The sequence below is a fragment of the Guillardia theta genome (assembly GCF_000315625.1).
Source record: "Guillardia theta CCMP2712 unplaced genomic scaffold GUITHscaffold_7, whole genome shotgun sequence".
NCBI lineage: Eukaryota > Cryptophyceae > Pyrenomonadales > Geminigeraceae > Guillardia > Guillardia theta.
Genome location: NW_005434667.1, coordinates 823,441 through 849,021, shown reverse-complemented (window position 1 = coordinate 849,021; position 25,581 = coordinate 823,441). Strand labels below are relative to the sequence as shown.

At 55.2% G+C, this 25,581-nt stretch overlaps 7 protein-coding genes across 7 annotated transcripts; 3 read left to right on the top strand and 4 right to left on the bottom strand.

Annotated features, from left to right (window-relative positions):
• Nucleotides 1-66: 66 nt before the first annotated feature.
• Nucleotides 67-3,636, bottom strand: GUITHDRAFT_51215 (hypothetical protein; the record flags this gene model as incomplete). Its single annotated transcript, XM_005839944.1, has 13 exons — nucleotides 67-136; nucleotides 367-459; nucleotides 713-819; nucleotides 1,153-1,170; nucleotides 1,352-1,407; nucleotides 1,464-1,598; nucleotides 1,720-1,790; nucleotides 1,839-2,024; nucleotides 2,250-2,326; nucleotides 2,482-2,663; nucleotides 2,815-3,028; nucleotides 3,072-3,494; nucleotides 3,547-3,636. Coding segments are annotated over 13 exons (1,722 nt in total), but the record flags the coding sequence as incomplete, so codon positions are not given.
• Nucleotides 3,637-4,873: 1,237 nt separating this feature from the next.
• Nucleotides 4,874-5,431, top strand: GUITHDRAFT_150500 (hypothetical protein; the record flags this gene model as incomplete). Its single annotated transcript, XM_005839943.1, has 1 exon — nucleotides 4,874-5,431. A coding segment is annotated over one exon (427 nt), but the record flags the coding sequence as incomplete, so codon positions are not given.
• A 55-nt stretch (nucleotides 5,432-5,486) lies between these two features.
• On the bottom strand, nucleotides 5,487-6,734 carry GUITHDRAFT_101466 (hypothetical protein; the record flags this gene model as incomplete). The annotated part of the gene is made up of 1 exon (XM_005839942.1): nucleotides 5,487-6,734. One exon carries the CDS (start codon nucleotides 6,732-6,734, stop codon nucleotides 5,487-5,489), a length of 1,248 nt encoding a protein of 415 aa, XP_005839999.1.
• A 1,039-nt stretch (nucleotides 6,735-7,773) lies between these two features.
• On the bottom strand, nucleotides 7,774-7,923 carry GUITHDRAFT_43760 (hypothetical protein; the record flags this gene model as incomplete). The annotated part of the gene is made up of 1 exon (XM_005839941.1): nucleotides 7,774-7,923. A coding segment is annotated over one exon (150 nt), but the record flags the coding sequence as incomplete, so codon positions are not given.
• A 556-nt stretch (nucleotides 7,924-8,479) lies between these two features.
• GUITHDRAFT_161142 (hypothetical protein) lies at nucleotides 8,480-11,704 on the top strand. Its single transcript, XM_005839940.1, has 14 exons — nucleotides 8,480-8,545; nucleotides 8,593-9,571; nucleotides 9,630-9,809; nucleotides 9,932-10,024; nucleotides 10,080-10,139; nucleotides 10,187-10,275; nucleotides 10,330-10,369; nucleotides 10,418-10,513; nucleotides 10,686-10,723; nucleotides 10,772-10,871; nucleotides 10,977-11,049; nucleotides 11,173-11,339; nucleotides 11,422-11,505; nucleotides 11,558-11,704. The coding sequence occupies exons 2-14, from the start codon at nucleotides 8,690-8,692 to the stop codon at nucleotides 11,651-11,653; spliced, it is 1,998 nt and encodes a 665-aa protein (XP_005839997.1). The 5' UTR covers nucleotides 8,480-8,545; nucleotides 8,593-8,689; the 3' UTR covers nucleotides 11,654-11,704.
• A 1-nt stretch (nucleotide 11,705) lies between these two features.
• GUITHDRAFT_101463 (hypothetical protein) lies at nucleotides 11,706-21,200 on the bottom strand (the record flags this gene model as incomplete). Its single annotated transcript, XM_005839939.1, has 8 exons — nucleotides 11,706-11,801; nucleotides 11,902-11,965; nucleotides 12,019-12,059; nucleotides 12,243-12,411; nucleotides 12,727-19,871; nucleotides 19,983-20,092; nucleotides 20,144-20,963; nucleotides 21,024-21,200. 8 exons carry the CDS (start codon nucleotides 21,198-21,200, stop codon nucleotides 11,706-11,708), a joined length of 8,622 nt encoding a protein of 2,873 aa, XP_005839996.1.
• Nucleotides 21,201-21,505: 305 nt separating this feature from the next.
• Nucleotides 21,506-25,380, top strand: GUITHDRAFT_101462 (hypothetical protein; the record flags this gene model as incomplete). Its single annotated transcript, XM_005839938.1, has 23 exons — nucleotides 21,506-21,570; nucleotides 21,616-21,711; nucleotides 21,756-21,912; nucleotides 21,961-22,009; nucleotides 22,057-22,095; nucleotides 22,149-22,212; nucleotides 22,266-22,297; nucleotides 22,348-22,406; nucleotides 22,465-22,517; nucleotides 22,560-22,636; nucleotides 22,693-22,751; nucleotides 22,986-23,079; nucleotides 23,121-23,227; nucleotides 23,274-23,337; nucleotides 23,379-23,470; nucleotides 23,725-23,786; nucleotides 23,835-23,874; nucleotides 23,922-23,984; nucleotides 24,209-24,279; nucleotides 24,328-24,367; nucleotides 24,833-24,933; nucleotides 25,169-25,231; nucleotides 25,284-25,380. The coding sequence occupies 23 exons, from the start codon at nucleotides 21,506-21,508 to the stop codon at nucleotides 25,378-25,380; spliced, it is 1,644 nt and encodes a 547-aa protein (XP_005839995.1).
• Nucleotides 25,381-25,581: the final 201 nt, after the last annotated feature.

Here is a 25,581-nt window from a genome sequence, read left to right as displayed (position 1 = left end):
GGGTCCAAACTGAGGATCTGCAACGGCACTGAGCAGGAGAAGAGAGAGGGGGAGGAACAAGATTCTTACCTCTGAGAACACTTTGAAGATATCTCCCTTCACGAAATCATTGTCGACCATGTAGACATGCCAGTAGCTACGAACAAGCTGGTGAGGAGGCGGGAGACATAAAGGAGGGGGGAAAGTATTGACGGGAGGTAGATGAAGGCTTTGAGAGAATGCAACAAGGAGAGGGAAGCCAGCGCGAACACAGGTGTTGAAGAGGAGGAAGGAGGAAGAGGGAGGAAGAGGGAGGAAGGGGCAGGAGGGAGCAGAGGGATACACGGGAAAGATGTGGGAGCGAGAAATAAGGAGGTGGAGGGAAACCTAGCGTGGATCTTCTTGATCAGGCTTCGGGATTCTGATCGCTCGGGGTAGATGGAGGCCCACACACTCTTCCACATGTCCATCGCTTCCTCGCTCCAAATCTACTCGTGACGAGTCAACCAGCGTACAGAGAGGAAGCGAGTAGACGAGAAGATAGGGGGGAGATGAGGGGGTAGGGGGTAGATGAGGAAGTAGGTAGGGGGTAGATGAAGAGAGAGGGTGGGAGGAAACAGCTGCGGAGAAGCAGAGGCCTCTTCGGCCACATGGCGACAGTTGGGGGAGGTGGGTGTAGGTGGGGGCTACTTGCCTGAAAGCTGAGGGAGTCCACGATGGTGGGTTGGAGGACCTGTAGAAGCTGAAGATCAGGTGTAGGGTGGGCAGAGGAGAAGGGACCGTGACCTCGCTACCATCAAACACTCCCCAAGTGACCGCCGAGATATGCCGATCGTCATTCTGCGGAAAGAGAGAGAGAGAGAGAGAGAGAGGAGGAGGGAGGGAGGGGGAGGGGGAGGGGGAGGGGGAGGGGGAGGGGGAGGGAGAGGGAGAGGGAGGGAGGGAGGGAGTGAGAGAAAGAGAGAGAGAGAGAGAGAGAGAGAGAGAGAGAGAGAGAGAGAGAGAGAGAGAGACATAGAGAGAGAGAGAGAGAGTTCAGAGGGAGAAAAGGAGGAGGGGGGAAGGCGAAGGAGAAGGTTTTGACGGATCAGCAGAGGGGAAGGGGACAGCAAAGTAGCGGAAGGTGAACATCTTACCACATTCGCTTCATCCGTCTTGTTTCTCTGCCCCAACGAGTCGGTCCACACGCATCTGGTCGTCATGAGCGTGACCTTCCGTCGATCCTCCCTCCCTCTCCAACGCTCATTGCCTTTCCTCCTCCTCCTCCTCCTCCTCCTCATCATCATCATCATCATCACCATCATCATCATCATTCCCAAAAGCATCCATGCTTACTCCCTCCTCCTCCTCCTTACCTCCTCCCCCCATTGACATTGAACGCCTCCAGGGAGATGCTAGGATGAGATCCCAGCGCCTCCAGCAGCCTATCTGGGGAAGGAGAGGAGAGGTCAGGTGCTTCTGCGAGGCGGAGGAGCGGAAGGTACCGAGGTTGCCAGGAGAGCAGAAGAACTCTAGGTAAGCCTTCTGATAGACGTGCCCTCCCCTCGGACCCCAGCCGAACTGTTCGTCCTCCGAAGGAGCTCCATTGACCCGCGGCTGACTGTTGATGGTCAAGTAACCTGTTCAATTGAATGAGATCAATGATGAAGATGAAGATGATGATGATGAGGAGGAGGAGGATGATGATGATGATGATGAGGAGGAGGAGGAGAAGGGTCGATGCACGCTTCAGTGTATTACCGTAGTGATTGAGTGTGGCGAGCGGTTTCAGAATCCCCGACGCCAGCGTTTCCTTCTCGAGTCGATCACACCTGGCCAGCCGTCAGGGTTTGGCAGCAAAGGGGAGAGAAAGGAGCGACCATGGCAGTCTCGGCACGAATCCCCGCACAAATCTCTCGAACACGTCGAACACATCCTCCTCTGTGGACGGGCTTTCCCCCCACCTTCTCCGGGTCAGCTGAGAGCGGGACAAGGAAGTCAGGCCAGCGCACATGTTCCTCCTTTCGGCCATGGAGCCCAGTCGACGACCAACGATGGAGTGGTGGCTGTACAAGATGTTGTCTGGGTATGCGATCAGATGAGGGAGAGGAAGGTAGCAGCTTCCAACCTTCGTCGCCAGAGGGGAGGGGGTCATACACGAACGAGTGATCGCCCGCCTTGCTCTTCTCGTTGTTCACCTGTCCCCACTGGCTGTGGCAAAGTCATCCTCCTCCTCCTCCTCCTCCTCCTCCTCCTCCTCCTCCTCCTCCTCCTCAACCCTATCGCTTCACCTCGGGAAGTCAGCAGACCAGTTGCGAGTGCGAGTGAGATAGCTGATGGCGTTGGAGGCCCAGAAGATGGGTCGAACCTGCGAGAGGCAAGTCATGCTCCTCCGCAGAAGGACACGGAGCCCTTACAGTCTCCTTCTCCCTTGGCCTTGGGAACGGCAGGGGCCTGAGAACCAACAGAGGTCACTCATTGACCAGCAAGAGCTTCAAGATCGACCGAACGGCAGAGTCTGACATGCCGGCGTCGAGGACCTTGAGGTTGAGGTTTGTGACCTGGGAGCATCGGATCAGTCCGCGAGTCTCGTTGCCTGCCAGCTGCACGCACAATCTCCTGAGCTGACTTCTCGAGATTCAGGGTGTACATGTACAGACCAGGAGCGCCTGAGATCGCACGTGAGGACACGCGGGCAAGGGGAGCTGAGCTGGCAGCGTCACCGGAGGAGAGCATCTCTGAGCAGACCCTCTGCATGTAGACCCTCCCTGCCTCTCTCACTTTCTCCTTGTCGCTCCCGCAAGTCTGCAGGAGCGTGAAGTGACAAGCACGTCAACGCAGGACACACGAGCGAACGACAGCAGCAGGAGCTGCAATGGGAAAGCTCTGCACCATCGGACTTGCTCACCTCGAGCAGCTCGACAAGGTCTTCGGGGACTTCAACGGAGCAATGGTTGCAGACGGCTCGGAGCTTCTCAAGGGAGGGAGGAATCATCAACACTCCGGGAATGATGGGGCAGTCGATCCCAACCCTTCGGCAGGAGCCCACGAACTCCTGGTACTCCGACGCCTGCGAAACCTCAGAACGAGCCAGCGGGAGGCGGGGGAGGCACCTTGAATGTCATCTGAGTGATGATGAAATCCGCTCCACAGCCGACTTTCTGCTTCAGATGCTCGAGATCCTCCTCCTTGGAAGAGCTCGCCGGGTGCTTACCCGGGTGGCCAGCGACTGAGAGCGAGAAGAAATCACCGTACTTGTGCCGGATGTACGACACTAGCTCGGATGCATTCTTGAAACCGTCCGCCACAGGCTCCCAGTCTGATTTTCCAGGTGCTGGATCCCCTCTGAGCACCAGGATGCTTCTGATATCCGCGTCCATCGCCTCCACCAGCAGGTCGTCTGCCATCTTCTTCGTTATCCCCGTGCAGGACATGTGCATCTGGACATCCAGCGAGCAAACTGCTTTCGCAGCCACCAAGGTCTCGATCGCCCGCTTCCCTGACTCCATGTTCCAGGTGACATCTACAAACAGAGGCTTCGGCTGCCACCAGACGTCATCCCGGCCCCCATCCACCTCCTCACAACACCTGCAGCTTTGCCAACCTGTCCACTCGGGCTATGAGACTGCGGGCTCCTTCCAAGGTGTTTGGGGGAAAGAACTCAAGAGAGTAGAACTTGCAACCATTCTCGATGTGATGGCTGCGATGAGGTCAGGCCGCACGGACACGCTGAATCGTTCGTTATAGTACCGAATCTTGTCGGAGACGCACCCCTGCCTGCCTTTCCCTGCACTACTCGCGTCCACCGGAGCCATAGCTATGCCTGGCAAGAAGATCGCATCAAACAAAGTCTGCACATCATGTCTTTTTCGTTCGTATCTCTTTCTCCTCACAATCGCAGCGCTGGGCAGAGCGTCCCAAAAAACCTCCACGAAACCATACTCAACCTCAATCCCTTTACCCTTCGCTCCTTCTTCCTCTCCCCCCTCTGCGTGTATTACACGACTCGACTCGACTCCTCAAATTCTTGTCCTGCCTCCTCCTCCTCCTCCTCCTCCTCCTCCTCCTCCTCCTCCTCCTCATTGCTCTTCTGGCTCCAAACCCCTCCATCGCTTCCACATTCTCATTTTTCTCCGTGTAAAGATGTTTTACTCAATCGCGCAAAGCGTATCCGCTAAAGTATCCGAGATTCCGGATAATGAGTATCCGGACAAAACAAAAGTATCCGGACAAAAAGTATCCGGACAAAAAGTATCCGGACAAAAAGTATCCGAAACTTATCCCACGAAAAGTATCCGTGAGAAGTATCCGTAAGCAGTATCCGGATCTATCTTTTGAACTTCGGTGGAAGTATCCGGGGGAATGTCGGTTTTATTTGTATTGTAGGAGTCGCAGGTCACGGATGGATCATGTCCAACTTCTTCGCTAATTGTGAGGGGGAAAATTAGGGTAGGGTGGAACTTCATGGGTGGGGGTACCAACATGTATCAAAAGTACCCTGATTTTCCCTAAAAATATGTGCTAAATAAGGGGTATATTGAAAAACTTAGGGGTCATGTCAAAATGCACCAGAAGGGGGCTGGGGGGTGGCCGGCCACATTCATCCGTGCCAAGTGCATGAGACGCGATGACAGACAGCGAAGAATATCAAATAAAGCGATTTCATATCATAACAAAGTTTCTTTATTTGAAAAGTTGCAAAAATAGTTTTATTCATAACTGCTTTTAACAAAGGGGACGCAGAGATCATCGAAAAAAGTCTCTTTCGAAATTTACACCAGGGGTCGCTCCAAGAAACAGCACAAAAAGGGAGGGAAGGGGCGGTGGAGCAACCCTTCAAGTAGTGCTCCACTCGCCCAACAACTACATAAACACTCCAATTTCACTTCCGTACACTCCTTCTTCCCATACTCAACATGGCCATTACCGACTTTGACGAACTCTTGCGATGCTCTTCTGCTGAGCATTCCCCTCTCAAACAGTTTTCATCCATGAAACGATCCTCGTCCGAAGGCGATCTGTGCAAAAAGCCTAGATCGCTATCGGGTTCTGAGGGGTCTGTCGAGCTTCTGGATGAGATGTTTCAGTTGGAAGAGAGCGAGGATCAGTTCATTGACGAAGTTGCTGCATACAATGCGCCCCTTGACCTCAGCGAACTGTTGGACAGCTTGAATACGCCAAAACGGTGTTTGGGCAAGAGACGGTTTATCGAATCTTGCCCTACAAATGAAGGAGATTGGATTGAAAGAGAATTCTTCAACGTCGACTGCAGGATAAGACAAAAGTACAACAGAATCATTGGAAAAGAAATTATGAAGGCGATGAAACGGAGGAAGTTCTGAAAAAACCAGTGGATTTTAACAAAAGCAATGTTTTTCTGGTGCTTTTGTGATATTATTTTTCCCGTCTCAGTACACCCTCTCTAGTACTAGTGTAAATCTTGATTCCACAGCAAATAAAGAAATTTTTTTCGAAAAAGAACAAATTCACTTACATCTGTTTGAATTCTCATGCTCGCTGATATCACATTACAATGCCGTGTATCTTGTCACGATTGCTTGCATTCGTCGTTCCAAATTCTCCAACTCGAAGACATCGGCGCTCCTATGCGGGAAGATTTGTAGCAGAATGCGAAACGCATCAGAAACCCCTGATCCCGCTCTTTGAAAATTTGTACTTGCGGAGAGCGTCCGAATTGGAAAATTACGGTCATTCGCTTCACGAGAACGGTCGCTCGTTTCGCTTTCGGACAGAGAAAAATACTTATCCCTCTCGCTGACAACCTCTGGCATGAGCTCCTCTTTGACATGATTGAGTTTGGCAGGAGGAAAGATTTCCTTGGGTGTTCTCTGACCTTGAAACAGCCTTGGCTCCTCTAACTTTGGGACCTTAACTGGCTTTCCGTCAGCAGCATCTTCTTGACTTGCTGCCTGAGCAAGAATGACTTTGTTGGCTTCCTCTCGGATGTCTTGCAACACGCTTTCTGAAAGTGCATGAGGAGGCTCTACCGACACATCAGAGCTGAACGACAGGGCTGGGGACGGTGATCGCGCAAATACAGAATCCTGTTGCTCAGATGTTGTGCTCTTAACGGAACCTGGGCGACTTTCACTTGATCCTGTTGATCGCACTGGCAGTTTTTGTAGTGACGCTTGCTCTACCACCACAGGTTTGAGCTCAACGATGTCATATTTCTTTTGCTGTACAAACTTTCTTACTTTCTGCCAACCGGTTCGCGAGGCAGAGCCTTGATCGACAACGGGCTTCACTTCTTTTTGTGGTTCAAGAGAACGAGAGCTTTCAGTCGTCCGCTTTCTTTGTGATTCTGTTGGAACCTCGAGCTCTGAGATGGAGCTCTTGGAAGAAAGGAGGGGCATGGTCTGAATGATCTTCCAGGTACCCAGCTTTACAATAGCTTGCCTCACAGAGCGAGGGCCACTTTGTACAGCCTCGACAGCGCGCTGAAAACTTTCTCGGATGCCTTCGCCAGATGCAACGTTGACATGTATGACAGCAGAGAACCGATCCATAGCAGTGTAGTGCTCCACCAGGTTGAAAATGGAGCCGATCTGCGAGCAGAATTTGCCATCCCAGGATGCATCTTGGAACAGGAGGAGGACAACTCGATCCTTGTTTTCCCGGGTGATGAAGGTATTCCAGATGAAATCATCCTCTTGCCAACCTCTGGACGGATTGGGTTCTTCGTGGTTTGGTTTGAGCACGTATACGATTGCCGACGCATCGTCCAGGCAGTCCCGAGCTTCAGTCAGGTGCATATCAGCTCCTGCAAGATCAATAATCTCTGCTTTAAATTCCTGCCCACCTTCTACGCATGCGATTTGCAGAACTTCCGAAACTCCCCTCTCTGCCACCCTTTTCCCTGCAGCGAGTGTAAGGGAACGAGATGGGCCATTCAAAGTTTGACGGCGGCATGATAGGTAGGGTTCTCACCAGGAAACCATGAGGATATGACTGAGCTCTTGCCTGAAGATGCCTTCCCCGTCACAATCAGCGTCTTCCTCCCCACACCCCAGGCTCCCCTCCCCTCCTCCGTGCCACCCGCCATCGCCCTAGTCAAATTCAGCTCTTGTCGACTTTTTGAATTCGATCCTACGTCTTCGAACTGCCTATACATTGTTGCTGCCTTCGTCGAAGCTTCTGGGGCAAGCTTGTCACGGCGAGTCAGCCGCAGTCACTGTAGTTCAAAGGTCTCATGCCCACGATGTCAGTCATGGTGTAGCCCGGAGCTCAGGGAAGCGGACTGTTGGGGATTCGGACTCGGATATGCAGGACCGTCAGACAGTGATCAGATGGCAGCATTGAATGAGTGGCGGCAGAGCCTGTACGGAAGGAGGAGTGTAGTTGAACTTCTCTGTATTGAAATCATTTCTCCTTCTTGTCTTCGGCCCTCTTGCCTTCCTAGATCGCATTCGACAAGCCGGAAGTCGGCAGCAACACTCTCAGTCTCCTCCTCAACATCATCTCTCCACTGCTTCCCTCCGCCATTGTACAACATAATCACAAGGCTTCTTTTACCTTCACACTGGAGATCCCTTGGAGCCGGAAAAATAGATGCACAGGGAGGACCAGACGGAGAGCAGGATGTGGAGAAGAGAAGGCGAAGGAAGTAAGAAACATCGCACTACGGCTTGTCTGAACCGCCTTGGTGCTGATCTAAAGCGGCTGCCATTCCTTCAAGGCTTTCTTGATCTCACGCTTGCGCTCGGCAAACTTTTCTCCCGTCTCCTTCTCACGTAATCTCAAAGTAGACAGCTCTTGTTCAAGCTCTGCTCGTGCTTGCAGTCGCTGTTGCACCATTCTCTCTTGCTTTCTCCTGAGCTTCTCCTGCTTCGCTTCTTCAAGCTGCTGCCTGTACATGGCCCTCCTCTCCGCCTCTTTGCGTGTCGCAACTTCATAGAAACCCGTTTTGACCATGAATAACTCCATGCTTGCACCGACAGCAAACCCTACTTGAAACATGACCGCCACCTGAGATGCTCGTCAAGGTTCCTCGCCTCGAGTATCATGTAGAAGGCGTACCTTCCTTCCGAGCGAAGCATTCTTTGGCCAAATGGTTTCTGCAAGGGACCGCGGTACCACTGAGTAGATCAGCCTCAACGCAAGAGGCTCGGACATGACACTAGGAGCAAAGGACAGGCTAGGATGACGGAAGAAAGGCAGGTGAATGAGCGATGTTGGAAGAGAGAATAGAGGAGGATATGGAAGGAGAGAAGGCAAGAGGGAAGACAATGATCGGTATGAAGAGAGGACGAAGCTAGCAAAGCGGCAACACAAGCTCAAGCCATGGCCGACTGCAACCTGACCATGGTGTTTGGGCGATGAGCATGCCGAGGCAAGCAGTAGTGATAGTTTTGAAAAAATAAATAAGACTTTTCAAACTTGAAATCTCGATTACAAAAACAAGGGAACAAGTTCAAACCTGAATGAAAGTTTGGGTGCTCGGGAGTTTTGGAAGTTTGGGAAGTTTTTCATTTGGGGAGCTCAATTTTTAAAAAGGTGGCGAGACATGGCAGGCCAACGGAAGGGGAGCGCAATGGCTGGGCAGTGTGTAGATGAAGATGGCAAGGTGAGCGAGAAGAGGATGAAATGGCGCCGATGACTCTGATCCGACAGGTGTCCTGCGCTCTTTACCCTCTCCTCTGCATGCAGCCTCGTCGAGAACTTTGAACGGAACCTCTGGCGTGGAGGACAACAAACTACTTGAAACACCATGGAGGCTGACCTTGAACGTAGAAACAACCAGCTCTCAGACCTGAGTGCTAGGTACTCAGAAGCGCAGAGAAATGCGCAGAAGGCCATGTCTCTCTTCAAAGAGGCCCAGGAAGAAAACGACGAGCTGAGGTCAAACTTTGAAACTCTCAAGATTGCATATCAGGCCCTGCAGGATAAGTTGAATGAAGAGAAGTACGAGCACGAGAGCACAAGGATCGAACTCTCCAAGATGGTCAAGGAGAGAGACATGCAGCATGCGCAGTGGAAAGCAGAGCTCGACATCAAGGCGAAGCAGTTCGAAGAGCTGCGCAGTCAGATCATTCCCCCTAGGGAGCTCGATGAGATCAGGATGAGGATGGCGGAGGAGCTGGAGACGCCGATACGGCAGAGGGCAGACATGCTAGAGGAAGAGCTCGAGAAGCAGCGCGAGTCTTACTTCCAGCTGAGGAGGCAGCTGGAGAAGCTTAAGTTCGAGAAGGACCAGATGCAGGCTGAGCACGAGCAGGACATGCTGGAGGCGACGGAGAAGCATCGGGCGATCGAGGCAGAGCTGAACATCAGGATCTCAGGGCTGCAGGCAGCTCTGGACGACACGACAGAAGTGCAGGAGATCAACGTGCTGCAAAGAGAGGTCCAATCCCTCAAGGTGAAGGAGAAGAAGCTGCTGGGGGAGATAGCCGACCTGAGGTCAGAGAAGGAGGCGCTGAGGGTGGCCAAGGAGGTAGCGGGGCAGGAGGTCAAGGACAAGATGGATCAGATGGCTACGGAGAGCTCCAAGAAAGACTTCATGATGGACGACCTCAGGAGGAAGATATCGCACCTGGAACGAGAGTTGGAACAGGAGACAGAGGGGCACAAGCGGACTGAAGCTAAGCTGCTGGTGGGCTGTAGACCTGCCGGTTTCTGTTGGGTGACGTGGATCTTGTTGTTTGGTGCAGGAGTGGGAGCGGGAGAACTCCGTCTTGCAGAGGAAGTTGGATGAGATGGACTTCAGCATGAAGTCGATGCAGAGGAGTTTGTTGAGAGAGATAGAGGAGGAGCGAAGCTCGTGGAGCAAGGAGAGACAGCAGCTGAAGATGACCATCAGCAAGGCCGAATCGATGCAGGCAGAGCTCCAGGTGAAATGCCTCACTGTCTGTCAAGTTCCTGTGCTTGTTCCTATATCGTGTGTGTTGTCAAGTACTTTCAGTGACGTGAAGCACAAATGACATTTGTTCTTTGTGTTTGACTTTTCCAGCAGGTCAACATGAGAGCTTCGCAAGACTACGCGGATGAGAATGTGCAAAAGAAAATTTCTGCTCTGAGAGAAGAAAACATGAAGAAGATCGCCAAGGTTTGAACTGTGGCAGAGGAGGTGAACGGCTGGCCTTGACTTGGACGTGGCGAAGATGGAGGAACAGATGCGGAGAGAGAGTGAGAAGAGAGAAGCAGAGGTCGAGAACTGGAAGGTTTGCAGTCTGTCATTTGAGAGGTTCGTCTCTGAATGTTCAAGCAGAATCGCGAGGAAGACCTGCAAAATCGACTGAACGAAGCAGAAAGCAGCAGGAACAAACTCATATTCGAGATCGAGAACAACAGCAAGCAGTCAGTTTCTTCTCCTTGTCCTTCGGGGCCAGAATGACTGACGAGCTGGGTCAGGGCCAAACAGGTGGAGAGCGACTTGAACGAGATGCTGCAGGTGCTTGCTGCGGTGAGGACATGCATGCTCGAGGTGATGTGATCGCAGATGAAGAGAGTTCTCGAGAAGGAGAAGGAGGAGCTTACCTGCAAGCTCGATGAAGTCGTCAAACAGAAGCAGAGCGCGGAAGAATCTCTGACGAAGGTGTTCACATCCCCGCCATGTCGACTGCGACACGATCCGTTCCTTCCATCCCTCGCTGACTTCCCTTCCCTGTATCTCTTCGCTCCATCTCTTCCTTCCGTCTTCCTTTTCTGTTTCCTTTGACATGTCTGGATGGCGAGGGATGGTTTGAAGAACTGATGTCTTGACGTAGGTGACCCGAGACTATGAGATTATCAAGGATGAGAACAGGTCTTTGCTCTCTCAGTGGTCTGCTCTGCCCTTCACACTCCCAATCAGGATCTTCGAAGACGCGAACAATAGACTGAAGAGAGAGATTGAGAAGTCCCAGCAAAGTTTCGAGAAGGAGCAAGCAGAGACTGAGAAGAAGCTGAAGAAGGTTGTTGGTGTCTCCCCTTTCCCTTACCTGCCCCTGCCCCTTCCCTTCCTCAATCTCCTCGCCTCTCCTTCTTCTTCTGTCTCACTTTGTCCTGTTCCGTCTCAGATGGAGGAGGAGACGAAGTCCATCATTGCGACCTACGAGGACAGCGAGCGGAAGATGCGAGAGCAGCTGACAGGTCAAGAACCTCCTCCTCCTCCTCCTCACTGCCCAGGCCGATTCCACTCTCTCCTCCTAGTCTCCTTCTCCTCTACCGTCCCTCGTCCGTCTCCTCCTGCAGAGCTTGACTCTCCTCTTGCAGACTTGAAGAAGAAGGCTAAGAAGTTCAGAGGGTTGGCGAGCAAATTTAAGGAGAAGTTCCGCAGCAAGTTCGCCGTCGCTGTGCAGCAGCTGCAGGCTCAGGAAGCTATGATCTCGCGGCTCAGGCAGGAGGCACAGGAGACGGAGGACAAGGGGCAGAAAGAAGTGGTGAGAGAGGAATGGAGGAGGGAGGTGTGCTGAGGGGCGGGAGGAGGAGGAGGAGGAGGCAGAGATGTGACAAGTGCGTCAGATCGAGATAACTCGGAAGCTCTTTGAAGTCCAGAAGGAGAAGGAGAGGCTTCTCCTCCTCTACCAGGACCAGACAGCGTTACAGGTGACGAGCGTCTGACAAGGAGGAGCGTGCTTGTGACGGGGTTTGTGCACAGGCCGAGCTAGGGGAAACTTTTCAATCTCAACCAGCTGTGCCCAGCTCGCCCGGAGGAAAGAAACAGCTGGCAGCCCTGCCCAAGTCGTTGAGCTGAGGGGCATGTAGAGTATGTATGAAGTGATGAGAATAAACGAATGTCGATGATATCAGAGGCGGAGTGGAGAGTAGGTATCAAGAACTCTCCTCCTCTCCGCGATCTCCGTGATGATGCTGTCGTATGCCTGCCTGATGTCTCGGGAATGCTGGAGGAGGAAGTGAGAGTAGTGAAAGGGGATGAGAAGCAGCGGCAGCGGCAGCAGGAGCAGCAAGATCGAGGAGGAGGACAAGGAGGAGAATTTTTACCTTAAATAGACCTCCAGTAGTGAAAGCCTTGACCATATGGCTCAATTTGACGTTGAACTTTGACCTGCAAGTTTAACGGTCAAGCCTCTTTGCTCTGACAGATTCCAGTTTTCTTACAGTTCTCCTCTGACGTTCCTTTCAAGCTCGTGGACCTGACGCTGTGGAGAGGCTCAGGAAAGAGAAGAGAGGAGCGAGACGTGGGAGGAGAGGGAGAGGACAGGGCTATATACGGGACAAGTTGGAGGAGGAAGAGGAAGTAGGAAGGAGTGCAGGAGGGAGGAGGAAAGAAAGGGAGGAGGGAGGCAGGAGAGGGGGAGGCAGGCAGGGGTGCGAGGACATACCGAAAGGTTTCCTGCACTGTGCTTGTGAGGCCCCTGGATGTTGAGCGAGCAGCCGATGGGGAAGAAGGAGAAATCCCTGCGCTCCCATCTCTTCCATACGTAGAACTCGATGCCGTCCATATCAAGCACGTCCTTCTGTTTGAGATGCACCAGGAAGTACATGTACATCCTGTGGGAAGGGAGGAAACTTAGTTCCTGCTCAGACTCCTCCTCTCCATCCTCTCCTCCTGCCCTTCCTCCTTCCCCCTGGTTTCTCATCCCCTTCACCCCCTCCCTGACCAGGAGCCCCTCTATCGCTTCTCAATGACGGATCCTCCTTCTCTTCCTCCTCCTCCTCTGTTCTTCCTTTTCTGTCTTACTCCTCCTCTCCTCCTCTCCTCCTCTCCTCCTCCTCCTCCTCCTCCTCCTCCTCCTCCTCCTCTCCTCCTCCTCCTCCTCCTCTCCTCCTCCTCCTCCTCTCCTCCTCCTCCTCCTCCTCCTTCACCAGATGTTGTGATCTCTCTTGCAATGCACGGCAAACCCCCCGGCAGCCTCTGAGTCGAAGAAGTTCCTTGGAAGGCCGCAGATGAAGCACTTCCTCTCGATGTCCTTCTGAACTTCTTCCCTCTCCTCCCTCAGCCTTTTGAACGAGTCGATGATGATGCCGAAGATCACCTCCAGGCAGATGGCAGAGATCAGCACAAAGAAGCAGAACGTGTAGAGGATGCGCAGCCACAGCTTGCTCTGCGGCCAGGCGACCAGGTTCCTGTCCCCAAGGCAGAGGTTCACCATAGGGCAGGACACACCGACCTCCTCCGGCAGGCACAGCTCGCACTGGCCCTTGTCGTCCGTCATGGTCGGCCATGGAATCTTGTCCAGCGCCTCCCCGACGTCGTTCTTCCTCAGCCCCTGATCTAAGACCATCAGCATGCAGGTCCACACGTTGCCGCAGGGGACCCTGCGGTTGTTCTGCCATGGCTGCTGGGTGGAGCCGTCGACGATCTCTGCCTTGCGGAACTGGAAGAGGTTGGGGAAGAAAATGAAGCCAACGACCCCGAACCAGAAAATGAACACCAGCCCCATCCCCAGCGTGTGCAGTAGCGCCTTCCCGCCCTCCTGCACTGCCCGCGCGACGAAGCCGATGGCCTGGGAGCGGGAGAAGAACTCGAGGAGCAGGGCGGAAAAGAGGAGCAGAGCAGCTTTGTTCCGGCGATCCGTGAAGGCCACGAGGCCCAGGGTGAGAGCAAGAGTGATGGTCCTCCACAGGAGCATCTTGTCGGAGAGGGCGACGAGGAGGTAGCGGGAGAGGAAGAGGAGTTTCCGACCCCGCTGCTCCATCATGGAGCTGACCTGCAACTTTGCGGGAGCTTGCTCGTTGAGGTGCCTCCTGACCCAGTTGGGGGTGACCTCGAGGACGTAGGAGAGGAAGAGGAGGATCTCAAACATGAGCTGGATGCTCGCAAAAACGTCGCGGAGGAAGACGAAGGCCGTCTCGTTGAGCTGGAGGAGGGCGACGGAGCTGCTGGAGGGCGACGCCTGGACGAAGAACGGCTCTTCAGGGTCAGCGACAGGAGGCTTGACGTAGCCGTAGGAGAAAAAGATGAGGAGGTTGAGGAGGACGACGTTGACGATGTAGCAGCGGTGAGAGATCATGGCGAGGAAGTGAAAGACGCGGAAGAGACTGATGGAGGTCAGCAAGATGCCGTGCTTGACCTCCAGGTAGACCTCATCCACGAGGGAGCAGAAGTCCGCGAGCCTGCTGATGTCCGAGTTGCGATCGACGGACCAGAGGACGCGCTGCTTCGCCGCAGGAGGGACTTGCTTGCAGAGGGCGGGGATGCAGAAGTAAACTCGCTGCACGGAGTGGCGGAAGACCTCGATGCTCCCCGTGGTGTCCGCGAAGAAGTTGGCGGAGGGTGAGGAGCCGTCAAGGTACCGAGCGATGTCCTCCTTCAACGAGTCATCAACACAGTCATGCAGGATCTTGAGGACGATGTAGCACTTGTGCGCGAGCTGGAGGGCAGGGAGCTCAGCCCTGGACCGTCTCATGTGGATGTCGAACAAGTGGCCGATGAGTCTGATGATGGCGTGGAGGTCCAGCTCCTGCCCCATCCTCTTGGCGATGTACATGTCCTGCGTGTGCCCCTCCAGCATGGAGGTGAAGAAGTTGGCGATCTCTATTCTCAGGCGGTACTTGTGCAGGCTCCAGTCCGCGGGGTAGCCGAGCTTCGGGTTGTCGTCGATGCGGAGGAGGAGGCTGCTGAGGGTCGACCCCACGGAGGAGCGCTTGGTGAGGGTGATCTGGTTCTTCTTGCAAGGGCCCTGGGTGAGCCGGCATAGCGTCTTGACCGACATGATGAGCTTGTCGATGTTGATCGAGTCGATACTCTTCTGCATGTCGATCACCAGGTTCGCAACCTCCATGCACAGATCGACGCCATGCACGGCCCCTCCCAGGATCCTCTGCAGGTTGAGGGGATGCCGGAGGCAGAGGGCCTGGATGAACCGCAGGACCTCGGGGAGGAACGAGCGCTCAACAGTCTCGAGGCCCTCCTTCAGCTTCGCCTCCTCCAGCAGCTCCTTGAGGGTCTTGAGACGTCCCGACAGGGTCGACTCGCTGTCTGCTATGAGCTGGTTGCTTATCAGCCTGAACTCCCTCACCTCCTCCCTTGCCGTCTTCAGCCTCCTCGCGAGCTGCTGGAAGCAGCTCCCCGAGCTCGGCTTGCAGAGCACGCGGCTGAAGCGTTCCTGCACGGGCTCCATCCCCTTCTCGAGGAGAGAGGAGCAGAGCTTCAGCGCGGGCCGCATGCTGTCGTCGGCTCCCAGCGAGATGACGTGGACGAGGGAAGAGCAGAGCTCGTCGATGTGCAGGATCCTCATGGCCTCGAGGAGAGGGCGAGAGGAGATCATGGCAGACCAGATGTACTCGAGGACGTTGATGTAGTGGAAGCGATGGGCCGGCGATCGCTTGTGGAGCTGGTTGGTGAGCATGAAGACAGCCTTGGGGTTCAGCTCGAAGGAGCGGCAGAGCGAATTGTTCTCCTCCTGCACTGAGACGCGATTTCGGAGATCCTCGATGAAGAGCGGCAGACCATGGCGGATCCGATCGCTCGCCTCGTCGGCAGAGCTATCGACGCTCTCGTGGCCGAGCTTCTGCATGAAAGAGCTCTTGAGCAGCGTCTTCAGCAGCTCCTTGGAGACTTGCGAGTGCGGCAGGTCTCGCTTCTGGAAGATGGAGAGGGCGGCGGTGAGATGAGAACTCATCCTCTTGTCGTGCGGGCCTTCCGAGAAGATCTTCATGACCAGCTCGCAGGCAGTGTCGGCAATCCTTCCCTGCTCGATGGAGATGAGGTTGGGCCGGTAGACGTGAGTGAAGAAGCAGGACAAGCACTTGATCGCCTCCAACAGCAGCGTCGTGCCCTCAGCCTGAGTCTCAGCAGGGCTGCACATCCACACCTTCTTCTCCCTGTTGATGAAGTTCTGCAGGCAGGTCGTCAGGTACCGAAGAATCCCCCAGCTCGCCCTGGACTGCACGATGGCACGGTTGATGAGCACGGAGGAGGTTTCGTAGTGCGCCATGCTGAGGAAGTTGATGGCGGCGGCCTTGAGGGGAGCAGGTGCCCACTCGTTGACGATGAGCTCCTCCATGCGCGGCAGCGGGAGGAGCCGCTGGCACTCTCGCTCGGTGTCGGAGTTCTTCCCGTAGGAGCAGGCGGAGAGGAGCTGGAGGAAGGAGACGTAGAACATGGGGGAGGAGTTGAAGTCAGCAGGAGACACCTCCCTGCAGCGAAAGAAGCTCTCGATCATGTCATGCTGCGCAGCCTCCGCGTCCCCAGTGTCGATGAAGCTGCTCATCTTCATCTTGTGCCCGACCGACAGCAGGTCAGCCCGGAGAATGCTGAGCCCGTCCTCCCCGAGGTACAGCGGCAACATCTCCTGCTGCGTGATGACAAACTGCATGATCCTGACCTGATTGCGCTTTAGGGGGATATTCTTCGGACAGCAGAGGATCTCGAAGCACTGGAGGTAGGAGGAGCGGTTCCCGCACTGGGACATGGCGGACATGATGGACATGAGAACCCGGTCGTCGACTCGCGAGCAGAGCACTCGGTTGTTGTAGAAGGTGCAGAGGAAGAGGTCGCAGGCGGCGAGGAAGACGCGGCCGTTGCTGAAGAGCTGGGGAATGACGAAGACCTCCAGGTACTCGTAGATGATCTCCTGGTTGACCGGGTTGTTGACGACGAAGAGGGAGAGGAAGAGGTAGCACTCCAGGAAGAGATCGTTGAGCGACCCGTCCTGCAGGACGTGCGAGACGTCTCGGGAGGTCAGGATGCGCAGGACTTGGAGGACCATTTCGTGCAGCGCCAGGTTCCTCAGCATGTTCTGGATCTTGAGCAGCCGGTCGACCCGGCAAGTCTGCACGATGCTGACCATCCCCCTGACTGTCTTGGTGATGTCAGCGACCTTCAGGTCGATGCCCCTGACGAGGAACGAGTCGATCACTAGGTTCCTCCCCGTCTCGTACGACATCTCCAGCTGCTCCTCAGCAGTCCTCTCAACCGCCTCCAGCAGGTCTACAGCTCTCGGCTCTGTCATGCTCCGGCTCGTTGGCATCCGGCCTGCTGCCACCGCCTTGGCTCGCATCGCCATGATCCTTCGCATGTCCTGCATGCTCGCTGGCTTGCTGGAGACGGAGCTCTCGAGGTTCTTCGCCCCCTCCCCCGTCTCCTCCCCTCGGGGGCCATGCCAGAGATGCTGCCGAAAGCTCAGCAGCGTGTCGATCACGTTGCCCGTGGCTTCCAGCGCGTCGAAGAAGTTCTTCACCACGACTTTCTCCTCCGCTTCCCTCCGCAGCGCAAACGGCAGCGACTTTCTGACGCTGAGCGGCGACTGTGAGACCTCCTCCTCCTCCTCCAGCTCGTTGGCGATCATGGCCTGGAACTCCTTCCTCTTGAGCTCGTTGTGGCTGTCGACCACGTCCATCAGCCTCTTCTCGATGGAGGATAGGATGGAGATGGAGGAGGCGAACTGGTCGGCGAGGTTGGAGGTGTCTTTGAAGTACTGTAGCATGTAAGGCTCGTTGAGAATCTGGACGTCCTTCAGCGCGTTGATCACCTCAGACCTCTGCCCGAAGAGGCGGAGGATGAGGATGAGGATGATGTTGGCTAGGCCGTCGTCCTCCGTCTCCCTCTCGGAAACGAAATGCAGGAGGTTAGAGGCGAGGAAGGAGGTATCCAGAGCGATCGTCATGAAGATCTCCTCGAAATCCGCCCTGTGTACCACGACCTTGTTGCTTCTCCTCGCCGAGCTGCCGGCGACCGGGGCATCCCCGAATCTCTTGCCCTGCAGCAGGTCCTTCTCGAACACCTTGAGGCTCAGCTGGACTCTGATATTAACCAAGGAGTTGAGGATCAGGTCCAGGATCTGGCAGCTCCACTTGTAACACTCGTCGACCCTTGCGTTGCTGAGCTCGGAGGCTTGATCGAAGATCACCTCTGCTCCATCCTCCTTCCTCGCCCTCCTCTCCCTCACATGGTTGTCCAGGAGGAGGGTCAGGGGCTGGGCGAGAATGTGGACCTGCAGAGTCTTCCTGCAGAACTCCTGGAGGTGGTGGAGGTGGGACTGCTTCGAGCACATGGCTCGTACCCTCGACCGGAGGTACTCACAGAGGATGTCGACGGGAGGCGGTACCTCCACGTCCATCCAGTCGGACATGCAACGGGAGAAGAAGCCATACTTGACGAGGAAGTACAGAAGCTTGAGCACCTGTATCAGCAGCCCGTCGTCCTCCTGGTCCTCCCCCATCACAAAGTCCATCGACTCGATGAAGTGCAGGCAGAAACCCTGGAGGACAGTCATGGCCGCAAGGTTGACGCCTCTCGGCAGCGAGAACTGGCTGGCGGGTGCGTCTAGGGAGGACCAGAAGTACACCTTCTTGATCCTGCAGCGATCCTCCAACATCGGAAGGTCCAGGTATGCGTTCACCATGAGCGACACGAAGCAGGACCGCATGCTGGTCGGCAGTCGCCCAGACATCATCGCAGCAGAGACCACGGAGAAGCTAAGAAAGTTCTTCTCCTCCAGCTGGGCGATGGTAGACTTGGTCACTTCGATCCTCCCGCACACCATCGAGGAGAGAAGGTCGAGGTAGGAGTTGAAGAACTCGACCCTCCCCTCCACATCTGCCAGCCAACCTTCCAACGGCACGTGGTCGTCAGTCCCTGAAAAGGCGTGCTTCACCATCACCTCCTCCCCTCTCAGCTCGAGGGAGGGCAGGAGACGGCTGTGGGTCAAGATCACGTCCTTAACCGCTAGCTGGTTGTCTGGCACTGCCACCACGTCTCCGCTGATCCTCGGGTCGTTGGCGCGGGAGGTGGTCGCCAGGGAGGACCTTGAGCGGTAGGTGCAGAAGGAGGACAGGATTTGAAACAGCCGGGAGTGCCGCCAAAGGCTCGACGAGCTGGCAAAGAGCTGGGGGAAGGTGTCGATACAGGACTTGTCGAGGTGAGAGATGGCCGTTGGCGAGTCCTTGTAGATCTCAAGGATCAGCTCCAGAAGCACGTTGAGGTAGGTCAACTTTGACTCGTCCACACCCGGGGGTACCGAGCAGAGCAGAGGCTGCAGGAGCTCGGTCACGCGGGAGGAGAGGTAGAGGCCGATGAGCTGGTTGCCCCTGACGAGGTGCAGGAGGACTTGGAAGACATTGACGAAGAGTTCGCGGAGCTGCTGGAGGTCTGGCGCTACCATGAGATGCGCGTGACTGACGTCCGGGAGGATCCGATGCATCCCAACGAGGTCAACGAGCGACTCGACAGTCCCCAAGTCCAGCAGCATCCCTTGCCGCCGGATCACTTGGTCCGCAGACTGCGCGTCGTCGGAGTACCAGGACAGCTTGCTGCTGGGCACTGTGAGGAACCTCTGGAGCCTCTTGAAGACCCCGTACATCTCGTTAGTCTCCTTGGTCGGGATGCTCCTCCTCGACCTGATCAGGTTGACATAGTCAATTACCCTCTTGTTCACTGAGACCACATGATTCACGTCGTTGATCTCCTCCTGGTCAGCCGGCAGCACGACCCATCCGTCCAGCTCCTCCAGCTCCGGCCACACGCTCACCATGTACTCCTGCGAGTTGCTCCTCTTCCCCACATGCAGCCAGCCCTCCACGGACTCCGAGACCCCCTGGTTCCCTGACATCCGCTTCGTCTCCTCTTTGCTCTCCTTCACATCCTTGCTGGCAGCCCCAACACCCAACAAGTCCAGACCTGCTCCGATCTGGTTCTGGATCTTGTTCAGGAAGTCCAGATGATTCCCTTTTCCTCCGTCGATTTTCCCTGACATCCTCTGCGCATTCTGGCCGTTTGCCGAGTCATCGAGATTCGGGGCCTGGTATTGTTGATAGTGGGTCTCAAGATGGTCGAAACGAAAGTGGGCGGAAGAGTTCTTGTACAGGTTCAAATCTTGGTCGTCAGATTTCTTCTGCAAGTGAGCACAGATGGAGAGGAGAGACCTGGAGGACTCAAACAATCGCTTCTCTTCTGAACACAGCACGATGAAGCTCGACAACGCGGTCGGGTCAAACATGGTGGCGCTCAACGTGCTCCCTTTCCTTGCCGTGCCCCAACCAGCGTTGACATTGTTGCTCGCCAAGAACTGGAGAAACAAGGGATATCAGTCTGTCATGCACAAGCATGCACGCTCGCAGACTTGTTCGATGCTCGTCGTCGAATTTCTCCCAGCTCGTTTCCGCGGACAGCAGGCTACCAAGTACCCTCCCGTGGCGATGTTCCTCAACCTCAGTTGGGAACCAATCTTCAACTGCTTCGATAGCGTGGGGTCAACATTTTCCACCATCCACAGGCTGTATGCAGTCCCTGGGGCACGAGCATCAGATCAGGGAAGGAGAACGACTCTAGAGGTCCCACCAGGGTTTTCACGGGGGTTCAGGGAAAACCCTGGCATTCCAAACCCCCTGGACGCTTCCAAGGTCACATGCTGAATGTTCCTTGCGGCGTGGCTGCCGGTCTCAACAGGCTCCACCGCAAGAAAAGATTCTGAATCTTGATGAAGCAACCGAATGACCTGCCCGCTGTTCAAAGGAATCCTCTGCTCTCTCTCCAGCAAATCCTCAGGTGAAGCCTCAACCTTGGATGTTAAGTTGACATCAGCCTGAGCTGGCTTCTCCTCATACGACTGGTACGAGTGATACCGAGAGACGAACCAGGTCTGTCCCTCGACGTTGCAACTGACTGTCTGCTCGAAGAGCGAGTGCTTGTCGGAATCCGGCATCACCCCCCGCATTGACCGGAACCCCAGCGAGAGGTGCGGGAGCATCTCAGGGACGATCTCGACGTAGTCCTTGTTGGACACGGGCTCGGAGCTCTCTTTCATCGCGTGATGAGACTGCAGCTTGAAGTAGGAGCCCATCCCTCCATCCGTCAGCCGGATCTCTACGTGGTTTTCACTCCCAACGTCCCCAGCGCTCGAGTACATTACTGTGAGGTACTTGCAGGACCGCACATGCTTCAGCTGGAACGTCTGCCCATACCGGACTGTTCTACCAGCATAGAACTCCGAGTCTTCTCTGTTCCTCTGGACCTCCTTGGACGCGGCGATCAACATGGACGTCGCCGTTTTCAGCGGCGGACCCTGCAGCTGCTCCAGCTCATCAAGGGATTGAATTCCAATGCTAGTCATGAACTTGTTCAGCTTCTCTTGCTCGAAGTAGGCCATCTTCACCTCCACCTGCAGCACGCGTCTCAGCACACCCCCATCCCTACCGCTCTTGGCAACAAGTCCCTGTACCTGGAACAAACAGCACTCGAAGTCTCTAGGAACCGGATGCTGCGCGTCAAGGAAGGAGGCATGGACGGAGTCGTCGATGAAGCCGTCGGCTACGAGGAAGCCATGGACTTTCTCCGAGAACAGCGCCAGCTTGTCGCCGATGCGAAGCCATTCCGCCCTGCTCTCCCCCTCCGCCATCCCCTCCCTCCTCCCTTTGCAGACTCTTCCTAATTCCGCCAACGAAAAAAGTTGTCAAGTTTGTGATGTTTTTCTTTCAGCAAGGTGACCCCTCCATGGCATCGGCGCAGCGGTTGCCCTCGCCGATCATGCTGGCGCTGCTGCTGGGAATCCTTCCGTCAGGTGAGGTGCAAGCTGTGGTGCAGGAGGATGGGAAGAGATGTGAGAGATGGACGTCAGGGGTGGGGAGGGGGGGAACGTTGATGGATAGTAGCTGATGTTTGAACATGTGGAAACTAGCAACGAGGTAGTGACAGCGTGCTGACATGAACTTGGACTTGCTAGCCCTCGCACAGGTGCAGACAGTAGCGACGCCTAGCAATCAGTTCGGGTGCACTCGTCTCCTCGTCGCCGCTCGCAGCTGACCCCAAGGCAGGGTGGTCGTCGGGCAGAGGGGATCGGTCTACGTGACTCAGAACGGAGGGTTTTCATGGTTTCAGGAGAAGCTCGAGATGGACAGTGTCCTTGACCTGTGATGCAACGGACGCGCAGTCTCCTCCTCTGACCGCTGTGCAGGACCAAGGCCGTTGCCTTCGAAGAGGAAAGCGCCATAGCCTTCGGCGGGAGCTGTCAACGTACTGTATCCTTGGGCTCTTGGGAACGTGCTAATGAGATCGCAGAGTCGTATTCCTCCGCAAACTGCGGTATCTACAGGAGGGCAGCAGGAGCACCAGTACATGTCTCAATTTTGTCCTCACCTGCCCTGAAGGGTTTTCTTCAGACAGGGACACAATGGAATCGGATTGCGATCAATACGAACATCCCAGAAAGTGAGGGAGAGGTGCTGAGACGGGCGCGTTCGTAAGTCATTCAACAGGCGTTTTGCACACTTTCAATGCGATCTCGTTCTGCAACTGTGAGTCTTGACCTACTTAATCGTTTCATTCGATGAGTCGCTCCCGATGGCAGATACCCACGGGATGATCGTGGGGAACGGGGGGCTGATCCTGAGGACTGAGAACAACGGACTGAGGTCTGTTGGTCTACGTGTAGACAGAGCAAGATGCATCTGAACTTGACTTTCAGCTGGGTCGTCGCTCAATCAGAGACTGCAGAAGGTCAACATCGTCACCTGTGTTGCAACATTGCGTTGAAGTGGAGCAAACAGACATCCTGGATGTTCAATGTCATGGGAGCACCGTCATTGCGAGCGGGAAGAATGCAAAGGTAAGGGAGGCAGCGCTTTCAGAAACTAGCGATGAGATGCTCAACTTTGTTGTTGAAGGTCTTGAGATCGACTGATGGTGGAGTACGATGGAGCTTGCCGACCGTCACAATGTGAGTGTTCGAATCCTGTTGTTGGATCTGAAGCCTTTGAAGACCCACGAGTGTTGGTACCATCTCCTCGCTCGTCATGAGGAACAACGTGACTGCGATCGCGCTGGGGCAGACCAACGGTGAGTGAACCCTTGCTGGAGATGCAGTTACTGACAAAAAGTCCTTGCCATGCCAGCCTACTTCACATCAGACTCTGTAGGGGGGAGGGCGGAGAGGATCGCGATTGTTGAGATGGTGACCAGAGGTTTCCATAGGGAACCTCCTGGCGGCTCATGAGGCCAAACATCACTCTCCCGGTCTCCTCAAGCTACACTTCCTATGCCGGTGAAGGCCCTCCAATGGCTACTGCAATCAACGGCAGCTTATCCCCCCCTTGCAGAGTCCTCCCCTTACGCTGCAGCTTTCATTGGGCCGACAACTTCAGTGAAGGCTGGTCAGCCCCTCCCGAGGACGCTGACATTGAGGCAGGTTGAGCTGCTCTTGAGTGGGTTCGACCAGCAGCTACTTTCGTCTGCATCGGTAGACTTGCTCTTGACGCTCGGCGATCTTGACCCGCCGCCAGGTTGGCGTCGCAGTGAAACAGTTTCCCTCGACTTCATTCAGGTGTTTCTTTCCTCTTCGAACTCCCTCCACTCGCCTCCCCTCACCCTCCCGCCAGCGCCAAGTCGGCGGCTCTGCCTGGGCTGCTGCAGGACTGTGTTGGCTGCGAGGTACAGCCCTCTTCCCCGCTGTGTGCCCATGAACTTGATCGCTCAGGTCATCTTCCTTGGAGGAAACGCTCCGACTGCCTCCAACCAGGTCGAGCGACGATTTTCACTAAGTGAGCTAAAGGAGTTTCAGGCCTGCGTGAAAGGCTCCCAGGGATACTCGTGCAGCCCTTCTTTGCCCTCGCAAACGTCTCGCCATTCTTGTCCTCCTCGTTCTCCTGGCTCAGGCTCTACACAGGTGCTGCGGTCCTCTGCAGTGGCAGATTTCAAGCTCGTCGGGATTTCAGACAGTTGTGGTCGAGTGTAAGATTCGTCTCCGCTGCTGCCTGATCCTCCTCCTCCTCTCCCTTCCTGCTAGCCCTCGCCCTCCCTCCCCTCCACTCTCCTCCTCCTCCGCTCCTTCCAACTCACTTCGACTCACATGGAATTCAGCTGGCACTTCCATCCTACCCGTCGGGTGTCGGTCAGTGGGACCACTGGCGTCGTTTTGTCCATGACAGAAGGGCAGGACCCTCAACGACTGCGTGCAGCTCAACTCGATCGCCTTCAGCACCATGGCGAGGTGAAGATGAAATAGGAATGAGTGCGGGCCCCTGACAGTCCACCGCAGCTCAGGGCTGAAGAACCCTGTGATAGCGGCTGAAGCACAGGTGGGTGGGAGGGAAGCGAACGATGACATGTGATGGGGAGAGGTCAGGTCAAGATCAACGGTGTCAACGTGATGGTCACGGTGGAGAAGAATGACAAGTACCCTTTTGAGGTGAGAGTCCATGGGGTAGGAGAGAAGTGCGACTAGGAGACGAGGGAGGAGGAGAAGGGGGAAGGAGAGAAGAGGCGAGGAGAGGAGAGGAGAGGCGAGGCGAGGAGAGGAGAGGAGAGGAGGGAGGAGACGAGGCGGTGTAGGGGGAAAGACGGGTAGATCAGGGAGGAGAAAGAGAGAATAGGAGAAGAATGCGGCGGAGGAATTGATGAAAAGTATGTCAGGCGGACGTGTTTGGCCGGCAAGTGGAAACTCTTCTCAACATGACGTACAGGCCGTCGGTTGTTGTTCTCAGGTGCATTGAAATGGCATGGACCGATGACGTCATCACCTACATTTGCAGGCAAACGAGCACGACGATCGACGTCAAAGTCTTCATCACTGTAGATTCTTCTCATTTGTTCCCTCCTCCTCCTCCTCTTCCTTCTCTTCCTCCTCCTCCTCCTCCTCTTCCTCCTCTTCCTCCTCCTCTTCCTTCTCTTCCTCCTCCTCCTCTTCCTTCTCCTCCTCCTCCTCCTCCTCCTCCTCCTCCTCCTCTTCCTCCTTCTCCTCCTCCTCCTCCTCCTCCTCCTCCTCCTCCTCCTCCTGCTCCTCCTCCTCCTCCTCCTCTTCCTCCTCCTCTTCCTTCGCTTCCTCCTCCTCCTCCTCCCACTCCTCGTACTCCTCCTCCTCCTCCTCTTCCTTCTCTTCCTCCTCCTCCTCTTCCTTCTCTTCTTCCTCCTCCTCCTTGTGTTCATATCCCCGTCCCCGCTATTTCTCGTCCTTCTCCCACTCCTCGTACTCCTCTTCGTCGTACTCCTCTTCCTACTCATTGTCCTGCTCTGGACTTTTGCCGAGATGCGTTCCAGGATCAGCTGGGGAACGACTACGTGGCTAAAGTGAAGCTTCTCATCAGCCTTGCTGAGGCTTCCGAGCACTCGGACAGCTCGATATGCAAGACAGGCATCAGGTGACTCTCAAATCTCCTCCTGCTTCGTCGCTCTCTTCCTCCTCCTCGTACATCCTGCTCCTTCGATGTCACCGCTGCTATCTCCTCATCCTCATTCTCATCTTCATCCTCATCCTTCACATCCTCTTAAGATCTCCACAAGCTCTTGATCCTCCGATACCCTCTCTCTTCCAACCTCTGCTTCTTCCCGTCTCCGTTCTCCGTTCTCCTCCTCCCTGCTTATCATTCCTGGCAGGCGAGTCACAGTCGAGCGCGGGGCATGGGGGGCTGCGGCGGATGTGGTAGTTCAGTGCAATGGGTGAGGAGAATTTATTTGAGGGCGATTGAGAAATCTGACGGGTCAAGTGCAGGAAGGCGATCAGTGACGGAGTAGCAATCTTCCTCATCGTATTCTTCTCTGTGTACGGCCTCACTGTTATCTCCATGGTGAACCATCTTCTACCCTAATCTCCTCACTTCTCTTTATCTTGACTCCTGCTCGTCTCTCCCTCTCTTCCCCTCTTCCCCTCTTCCCCTCCTCCTCCCCTCCTTCCCTCCTCTCTCCTTCCCTCCTTCTCATCTCATCTCATCTCATCTCATCTCTTCTCTTCTCTTCTCTTCTCTCTCTCTCTCTCTCTCTTCTCTCTCTCTCTCTCTCTCTCTCTCTCT

What these genes read in the sequence shown, in the direction of transcription:
- GUITHDRAFT_161142 (XM_005839940.1), top strand. Translation starts at nt 8,690, where the DNA reads ATGGAGGCTGACCTTGAACGTAGAAACAACCAGCTCTCAGACCTGAGT. An exon ending in GGACTGAAGCTAAGCTGCTG is followed by an intron (nt 9,572 to 9,629) that starts GTGGGCTGTAGA and finishes TGTTTGGTGCAG; the next exon opens with GAGTGGGAGCGGGAGAACTC. An exon ending in ACATGAAGAAGATCGCCAAG is followed by an intron (nt 10,025 to 10,079) that starts GTTTGAACTGTG and finishes GACGTGGCGAAG; the next exon opens with ATGGAGGAACAGATGCGGAG.